The following is a 10,221-nucleotide window of genomic DNA, read 5'->3' on the forward strand; positions in this document are numbered from 1 at the left end:
ACCAAATTGGAGTATCATCATCTATCGTCTTAATATTTTGTTTTGTTGGTGGTCCGTGTATATTGAGTTTGTTCGTAATATAATCCATTGCTTGTGAAATACTTATATTCTTTTCAAATGGAACATATTTGTACAGTGTATTTCCTGTTACAAATCTCCAATCATAAGGTTGCTTCCACTGCTCTTGTTCCCCAATACATCTCTCCTTATTTACGGTCATTACCCAATTAATGATAAAGTTTGTCTTTTGTTTGTCCGCTTCCTTATTCTTTACGTCTATCCTCGGTGTATGTATTTTAACCGCTGTTACTGACGATAATCCATTAATGTTTTCTTTGTCCTCTTTAAAACATTGTTTTCTTTTCTCTGCTGCTTCTCGTTTAGCTAGTTCACGTGCTTTATTTAATGGTGCCATTTTTTGACTGATGAGTAAAATTTTGTTGACTGTTCTTATATACGTTTTGTGTACTAAATGCTTAATGCTGATTCGTCAACGCTATCTTACACCTCATTGGCTCATTATATTTGGTATTTTATATTTAAGCCGTGTCTTGTTTGTCCATACCGTAGTATGGACGAACTTCCGATACATTAATGAGTTCTTCGCGTTGTGTGCTTGTATCTTTTATTGCCAATGTATTTTTTCCGACTATTCTGGTTATAATGAATGGTCCATTGAATATGTGAAATAATTTTTTTATTTCTTTATTGTGTGCGTTTGATAAGTCATGATTTCGTATTAGAACATATTGTCCTACCTGTATTCGATATTCTTTTTATTTTTTTGTTTTGATTCCAGTTTTTCTGCCTTTTTTTTAATTCTAGACGCTACCATTTGTACTATTTCTTCTTTTTTTACTTCCTTCTGCATCTGTTCAGGAAATTTGATTATATCTTCCAATGGTTGTTTTGGTATTTCTCCCTTAATTATTTCCCACGGGGTCATTTCTGTTACTTCTGATCGTACTTTATTCATCCAATCTTCTATATTTTCTAAGTAATTCGGCCATTTGGTATGTTGATCGTACAATAGGTTCTTAGCAACCTGCCTATTTCTCGGTTATATCTTTCGACCGGGTTTGATTGTGGGTGATACTTAGTAGAATGTTTTATTATAATATTTAACTCATGGAGTTTTGTTTTCCACAATTTTCCCGTAAATTGAGTACCATTGTCTGTGAGTATTGACTGTGGTTTACCCGTGTTGGGTATATAATCCTGCTCAAGTCTATTTATTATCGCTTTTGCCGACGCCTTTTTTAGTGCATACAGTCTTATATATTTTGAAAATGTATCTAATATTGCTAGAATATAATGTGTTCCTCCCCGGCCAGTTGGATGTGGTCCCATTAAATCAATTGATACTGTTTCAAATGGTGTTTTTGGTTTGTGAGATTTTGTTGGTCCACTTGATTGATAATTAATGGGTTTACTTTTTTGACAGCTGTCGCAATTTCTTACAACTGATGCTGCAATTTTATGCATATTTTTAAATATGCATATTCTTTTTAATGCATGATACGTTTTGTACCGACCTGGGTGTCCCATGATCTCGTGTGTTTCTTGTGTTATCATGTTTGCTATTTGACCTGGTATAACTACTCGCCAATTATTTTCTGTTTTACCTTTTACAAACACTATCTTGTCTTTTATCGTTACATGTTCGTTTTTTGTGTTAATTATTCTCTTTAACTTTATGTCCGAGCGGTTGTAAATTGGCTAAATTCCCAATTAATTTTTTTAATTCTGTGCTGTATTCTGATTTTTTGATTTTTTAATTGATATTCTCACTTCTTCTCGTTCTTCATTGACCTTGGATAACGAGTGAGTGTGTCCGCCACTATATTATCTTCCCCGAGATATATTGTACTTCCAGATCATACTCTTGCAAAGCCAAAGTCCATCTAGTAAGTCTTCCGTTGGTTAATCTGCAACTCTTCATGAACGTTAACGCATGATGATCTGTTTGTATAATTGTTCTGTGACCTAATATATACTGTCGAAATTTGTTGCAACAGTATACTAACGCTAATGCCTCAATTTCTGTAGTGGTGTATCTTGTTTCAGGTGATTTTAATGTTCTGCTTGCATAACCTAGTGTAGCTCTCTCATTGTTGTCTAATATTTGGTATAATTCTCCACCTATAGCTACATTTGATGCATCTGTATTTATGTATAATGGTTTTGAAAAATCAGGAAATGTATTATTACATCATTCAAAAATGCCTGTTTCGATTCTTCAAACGCTCGTTGATGTTTTTCTTCCCATTTCCAATTTACACCATTTCGTGTTAATTCTATTAATGGTTCAATTATATGTGCAAAGTTTTTTACATATTTTCGTAAAAATTCAAAAAACCTAAATAACTTTGTATTTCTTTCTTTTTGCTCGGTGTTTTGAAGTCTTGAATAGTTTTTATTTTGTCATTGTCCATTTTTATTCCTTCCGTTGAAATTATATGACCTAAAAATGACACTTGTTTTCTGAAAAATTGACATTTGTCGATGTTGACAGTGACATTATAAGTTTTAAATTTTTCTAAAACCATCTTTATGTGTTCGTAATGACTATTTTCGTCTTCTGATGTAATTAGTATGTCATCTACATATATTGTTACAAAAGATTGTAATAATGGTCCTAATACTATGTCCATACTCTTTTGAAACTCTGAGCCACTTATATTAAGACCAAACGGCATGCGTTTGAATGAGTAGTTTCTGCCATTTATAAGGAATGAACATAGATCCATACTCTTTCTGCCGCAGTTTTACTTGCCCATACCCACTTCGAGATCCAATGTGCTAATGCATTTTATTTTTTCGAATTTTGAAAAAATTGATTCTATAGTCATTGGACATTCTCGGTCTGGAATAATATGTTCGTTGATTTTTCTTGCGTCCAGGCACAATCGTACGTCACCATTCTTTTTGAAGACTGGTACAATTGGTACTGAGTATGGTGATCTTGACTGTTTAATAATGTCCATATCCAACATACGCTTCACTTCTTTTTCCACTGCCTCACGTTTCGTGATCGGAATAGGATATGGCCTTTGGTTAACTGGTTTATCATTTTTTAATCTGATTACCCATTCATACCCTTTTATCTCACCGGGTGTATCTCGAAATACTTCTGGGTATTGATGTATTAGCTTATCTATGTTTCTTTGAATATGATCAGGTAATGTATTGTATTGTATTTGATCCAATGGTTCTGTGATGGATTGTGTGGATATTGCTCGTAAGTGGATTGGTTGTAATGAATTTTTTTTCGAGAATGGTATTTTATATATTTCATTGTCTATCTTTACTGTTAACTGTCTTTTTTCGTAGTCGATTGTTGAATTGCTTACTTCCAGAAAGTCACTTCCTATTATACCTTTTTCATTTAAATTGTTTATTACAATAAATGGTGTCTGTATTTGTTCTTTTCCTATTTCTATTGGTAGTAAGATTTGCTTAGTTACTTTTGTAGGTTTGTTACCTGTTGCGTTATGTATACTAAGTCCCGTTAACGGTATTATTGGTATCTTTGGATTATCTTTTACTATTTTGTTATAGTATTCTTCAGATATTGCACATATCTCTGCTCCTGAATCTACTAACATTTCGTATTCTTTGTTGTTTATAAGCATTTTGGTATACGGGCATCCCATTTGTAGGGTTTTGTTTTTTGTGATGTCAAAATCTTCGTCTTTTATTAAATCTTCCGCTTTTAAAAGATTCAGTTTGTCTGGTGGACGTTTTTTCTTTTTTGTTAATCTTGTAATGTGTTTTAGATCAAGGGTATTTATGACTGTGACCGATCTGTTTCCGCAGTCCCCTGATCCCAGTTTTTTGTCCCATCATGGTCTTCCTCTAGATCTTCTCTGCCACTGTTTATAGTGTCCTCATTGGAATCTGGCTGGTCCATGGTTAATTGTCTGATGTTTGATTTATGATTGTTTCCATAAGTCTGTGCTGGTCTTTGTGCATATGGTTTGTGCGTATCCGGTGTATTGTTATAATTTTGATTGTTTGTTTGGTATGGCATTCTATTATATGTATTATTTTGCCTAAAATTTGTTTGTTTTGTTGTGTTTTCATTTTGTTTGATAGGTTCCTCTTCGTGATTTTTATTGTTTTCCAATTCACCTAATTTTTCCCATATAGGTAAAAACTTCTTTTCTTTTGTTGTTTGTATATATGCTTGGATAGCTATCGGGAAATGTTTTGTAATTAAGTTGATTGCTTGTTCTTCATTCATCTTAGGTGAGTCTAAGTGTTTTAATTCCGCCATCCAATGATGAAAATGTTCCTGAAAATCCTTTTTAATAGGTTTTTTTCCGGCTTCTGTGCATTTAATGAAAATCTCCCATTGATGATTTTCAGAGAAAAAATGCTTGAGGAACAATTCACTGAATGTTACTTCGTCTAGAGCTGCATCTTTGATCATTGTGTACCATTTTGATGCTTTTCCACGAAGATTGTTTTCTATTACTATCATTTTTTCTCTTCTGGCAGTAATTTGTTTGTGATCCAGGTAATTATGCATATCCTTAAGGAATTGTTTTGGATGTTCTGTCTTGCTCTCTCCACTAAATGTTGGGGCTGTAATATCCACTGTTGATCTGGTGATAGTGTTAATAACATTACCATCGTTTTTTGTATTCTGTAATGAAGTAACATTGGTCTGTAATGTCTGGATATCTTTTTCTTGCCGTGCTGTCGTCACTAGTAGTTTGGTATCTGTATCATTAATGAGTTGTCGTAACGCTTCATATTGATTTTCCATCATCTCTAGTTTCTTATGTAGCTGTTGTGTGGTCTTTTCTAATGCTGCTACCTTTCCCTCTAACTGTCGTGTTTTTTCCGTCTGGTCCTCCCCAGGCGTCGCCTGGTTCCGTCTAGTCATGTTGTCGTTTTAATAATTAATAACAAGTATATAATTCTCCGAACCGACTAGTAAAATCGACAGATATATGATTCTACCGTACCGACTAGTAAAATTGCCGGGTATATGATTCTGCCGTACCAACTAGTAAATCCGTTTGTTGATTATATCTTTGTCTTTCAGCCGTGCCAGCTAGGCAACTTGTTTGCAATGAATAATCGTACTGGTTATATCAGATATACGTTTCTAACGTACCGACTAGTAAATTCGATTAGTATATGCTTCTGCCGTACCGACTAGTAGATCCGTTTGTCAGCCGTGCCAGCTAGGCAATTTGTTTGCAAAGAATATCCGTACTGGTTATTATCGGGTATACGTTTCTGACGTACCGACTAGTAAACTCAACGAGTATATTCTTTTGCCGTACCGACTAGTAGATCCGTTTGTCAGCCGTGCCAGCTAGGCAATTTGTTTGCAAAGAATATCCGTACTGGTTATTATCGGGTATACGTTTCTGACGTACCGACTAGTAAACTCGACGAGTATATGCTTCTGCCGTACCGACTAGTAAACTCGACGAGTATATTCTTTTGCCGTACCGACTAATAAACTATTGAGTAGTTATTTTAACAATTGATGTGTGTATGTGTTTGAGTGTTTCTAATCTCTTCTGGTTGGTCGTGTTGAGTCACGGGTTGGGCGCCAGTTGATACAGTCCGCCGAATTCGGCGATCTAAATTAAGTATAATTTATAATGCCAGTTTATGGTATCACGTATCTTTTATTTTCAAACATTTTAAATTAATATACATCAATATGGAGATTTTAAATTTATCCGGGCCGTACGACCGGCTCGAATAAGCAAGCCGTGACGGGCGGTGTCGGACCTATAGAGGTGCGACTAAAGTACAATTTGATAGGGACACTTATTATAATATACAATTATTTACAGTAAACTGGGATTAAACAGCAACACCTTTTCGCGGTCTTGTATAAGTCGCGATTCGGTGGAGCGGCTCAGAGCGAACGCCTGAATAGGTGCGCTGGGAGAGCTTACGTTAACAGTCCTAAAAAGGACTTTTTCTGTGGTCAATCGCAATGGTAGTTCGATTGAGGGAATGGAGTCGCTACCGCTACCACGAAGAACACTGCGTGACCGACGGGCTAAGATATTGAAACCGCGTGTAGAGCCGCTGGTAATCAATATTATGCCAGAGGTACGACGGGTTTCGGAGTGCGTCAACGGCAATTGTTGTATTTTATTGATTACAATGTTATTGTCGATCGTAGTCTCCAGTCGAGGATCTTAGCTGCACCACGATGTTCTTGAGTACGCTGACCGCCGTTGGAATGATCCGCTCGGAACGTTTGGGTCTCGACTTCGCTGCTAGGTTCTTGAATACGTTTGCCCACCGTCAGTACCGTTATGATACCGTTCTCTGATCAGCTACCAGCTTGCCGCTTCGTATTCACGAGTGTTCGCTGGTCTCGAGTCTTCGATTCTTCAATTCTCGATTGTCGATTTTATGTTGAAGTCAGGTCGGAGAATGGATGAAGAGTGAGTATGTCTGTCCGAATGCACCCGTATATATACTGTCTACCGTACCGACTAGTAAACATCCGTACCGAAGCGTAAACATCCTGTCCGGGCGGCCGATTTGCTGTGTATACGGTATCTTCTGTTGTTCAGCCGGTATTCGTCCTACACAGGTCGAATTGATATCTTTGTGACCGGGATGATCTCTTCTATCCATAAATTCCTTTAATTTGTTCATTGTTTAACTAGGTACCCGGTAATCGCCTTTTAAAGTGATGCATGTTTCTGATTGGTCGACGCGGTGTTGTGATGCCTGTTGCCTATCTACACGTAATGCTTGAATGTTGTTCTTTGTTATGTGTTGGCCCTGAAAAGGGCCGTTTTCGTGGATCCGTACTCCGTTACAAGCTTTGTATTATTATGTTATAATCGGTATGTAAAATTACGTTTGTCGTGCCTATTTCGTATATTGTGTTATAATATTACGATTTGAAACCCAAGCACTAGTATGCAAAATCGAATTGTTGATCTAGGAAGTGGCGTATCTAGGATTACTCTATGGGGGGTGGTATAGATAATTTTCATTTGTAAAAAAAAAAAACATTTATAGGTGTCTCACAAATTATATAGGTACCTACTCATTATATTAGAAAAAAAGGTCTATTATTATATATCACCTATATCACCCCTCATAGTTACGCCACTGGCTCCAGGCGTTTATTCGCTGGGGACCTCATACAGAAGAGATATCTAGCGTATTGGTATACTACGATTTTGGTATGTTTTCTCGGAAATCCAACGATTGTGTACAATATTGGTATTTGTGTATGTTAGTTCTTCTCGATAAAATATAATGTCATCTTATTTTTGGTTCTCATAGTGATATTATTAACGATGTATGCATATAACACACTAGCGTGTCACGTGTGTGTGTATGTATTCGTTGCTTGGGCCGGGGGATAGTGCATATTATTATGGCGTGTCCGGTCGTTTTCAAACCATAAGGATTTAACGGTTATTTTACGGTACCTAAACGTTATATTTTCTCGGGTGCTTCTCGTCCACGTAATGGTTAAAATCGATTTTTTCGTACACCGCACATAACATACGCCACATATCGTAAAAATACACGACGGACCCTTAGCACGCGCAAACCCGATAATATGATATATTATACGCCATAGCTACACGACAGCGGAAAATGTAAATGTCCCGATAACGTTCCGGATAAGACGCATACAGGTATACACTTATATGCTGTAACTATTTATACGGTAAATTTCCCGTCCGATTGTGTGCTTTCAAACAATGCATGCTAGACAAGAGAATTGTTGTGTGCCACTACTACCTACTGTTTGTACATAAAATTAATTTTGTTGCTCGGCTACATTTAATACTGTGGCGCACGTAATAATATTCGAGACTCTAACATTGCAAACAGTTATTACACATAAGTTATCAAAGATGACAACTATGATGATGTTTTCATTCAAAAATCAGAGTGATAAGAACACGATCATTGTGTGTGTATGTGTGTGTGTGTTCAATTTGAATGAACAAAACACTGTCTGTTTTAATGATAAAATGATAAGATGTAAGCTATAGAAAAATTCGTACCTAGTATTATACTGTTATAGCACGACAACATCTACAACGACAAACTAGCAAATATTATAACGAAAGTATGAAAACGTGTTTTGTACTTATGGGATAAAATGTGTAATAGTTTAGTTTAGTTTTTCAATACCGTGTAATTAAGAGAAAATTATTCGGTTATGAATTCGAACAGGCATACGCAGAAAGTTCAATTTATTAATTTACATAATATTATAATTTTGTGAACGACATACAAATTGTTTAGATCTTTGAAGTGTTCTATAATCGAACGTTTTGTTGAACTCGTTTTTAATTTATTAGGTACTTAGATTCTAATTGATTTTTGTTTATTTGTAGTAAAAACCTGCACTTTCACCAAATAATATTCTTAATTTATTTTTGTTTTATTTATGAATGATAAAATGTTTAATTGTAAGTAAAAAATAATTGAAAGTGTAATACAAGTGTAAGGTTTCCTTACAGTGACTAAAACTATGTAATTAAATGTAACAATCATAATATAACTAAAGCTGTCGTGGTTTTTATAAAAATATAATGATTATACATTTATCGTTTGCAATTCATTGGCCTCAAATTTCCGATAAATTATAATATTATAATTGTTGCTGTACTCTAAAACAAAATTATATAATATGATGTGATGAACTCATTCAAACATTGTTTCCGTCTATGATTGGTAGCAGGGGGGTGTATTACGTTGGTGTGTTAGTCAGTTTATTACTTTTTTTACTAATTCCGTTTGGGTTTTTTTTTTTTAAAACAAAAAAAGTTATTTTTATTATTATTATTACTTCCGGGTTGGCACACCCGACGTCAATGGTTAGTGATGACGATCGTAATTATATAATGTTTAAGTCGAATAGTTCCTGACGGCGGCGGCGGCATGGTGCTGCAGTAGTGACAGTCCAGCCGAAACGATCGTTCACCGATCTGAAACCGATGGACGGAGGAGATTAACCGGATAAATTTGCACCCTATTCTACAATGAAATATAAATATACATTATAATCATGTCTCGTATGTGTCCGAGCACTTGAACGCACACACAGAGAGAGTACTTACCGACATGTTTTATTATAATACGTGGCACAATGGAATTAACTTGTATATACTACACATATTATACATAAATATGTATATAGGTACACCCGCAGATCGAAAAAATAAAACAATATGTAATTCCCGGCCGCGCAGGTATTACACATAATATATACGTGTGTATTTACATACGGCAGGATTCACACCTGAGTGATCTCCGACGGTGGTGGCCGGTCAATGCCAACGGTGCACGTACATTATATTATATTATTTTATTATATATAAGTATATATATATATTATTCTGTACCTGTGCGACGGCAGCATAGTGTTTTTTTTTTATTTTTATCGGTCTAACGTATCTGCGTGCGAGTCGTGTACACATCCTGTCGAACCGATTTCCGTAACCCTGTTTTATTGTGTTCTCCCGGCAGCCGACTTTATTTTCGTCGATATACGATATTACAACAACGCGTGACGGTGAAACCTATTCGAGGACATCATCCAAGGGATATCCATCGTAAAACGGTGCCCGAGGTGTCCGTCGTCGAGTATAACACTTTGCGTATAGACCATCATAAGTTGTTTCTCTTATACATTGCATATTTTCGTTATAGATTCGTTTGCAAACTTAACATACTGTATTATATAATAAAATAATCAAATTCGTAAGAAAAATCGATTCTGAAACGATCTACTATATCCTGTTTATAATAGAACTTTTTAAAAAGTGATTAATGATTATCAATAAAAAATAAACATTTAACTACGTTTACTAACATTTATTATGTTCAAAATAGGATATTAGAAATACCTTAAATTAAAATGTCAAACTTTGAGAATTGAGATAATCAGAAAAAAATGAATTTGAATACATTCCTATAAATAACATCAATTGTAATACAATTCAAACTATACCTATTTATACATGTATAGGCGATTTACTGCTTTTGCTTTATTCTAACATCACTACACTTTATAGAAATTTCTAAAAAATATTTTTATTAATGATAAAAAAATGTTTGTGTCATTACCATTTATTAAAATGTCAAAACTTTAATATAATAATAAAACTAAAAATAATACCAGTTGAATATTATTTATGAAAAAATTTAATTTAAATTTTAAATTTCTTAACTCAGTGTTTATTTAAGAAA

The 10,221-nt window shown here is 34.9% G+C and overlaps 1 protein-coding gene across 1 annotated transcript; it reads right to left on the bottom strand.

Annotated features, from left to right (window-relative positions):
• Window positions 1-4,072: 4,072 nt before the first annotated feature.
• LOC126549820 (uncharacterized) lies at window positions 4,073-6,816 on the bottom strand (the record flags this gene model as incomplete). Its single annotated transcript, XM_050200201.1, has 1 exon — window positions 4,073-6,816. A coding segment is annotated over exon 1 (822 nt), but the record flags the coding sequence as incomplete, so codon positions are not given.
• Window positions 6,817-10,221: the final 3,405 nt, after the last annotated feature.

Source organism: Aphis gossypii, chromosome 2 (assembly GCF_020184175.1).
Source record: "Aphis gossypii isolate Hap1 chromosome 2, ASM2018417v2, whole genome shotgun sequence".
Classification (NCBI taxonomy): domain Eukaryota; kingdom Metazoa; phylum Arthropoda; class Insecta; order Hemiptera; family Aphididae; genus Aphis; species Aphis gossypii.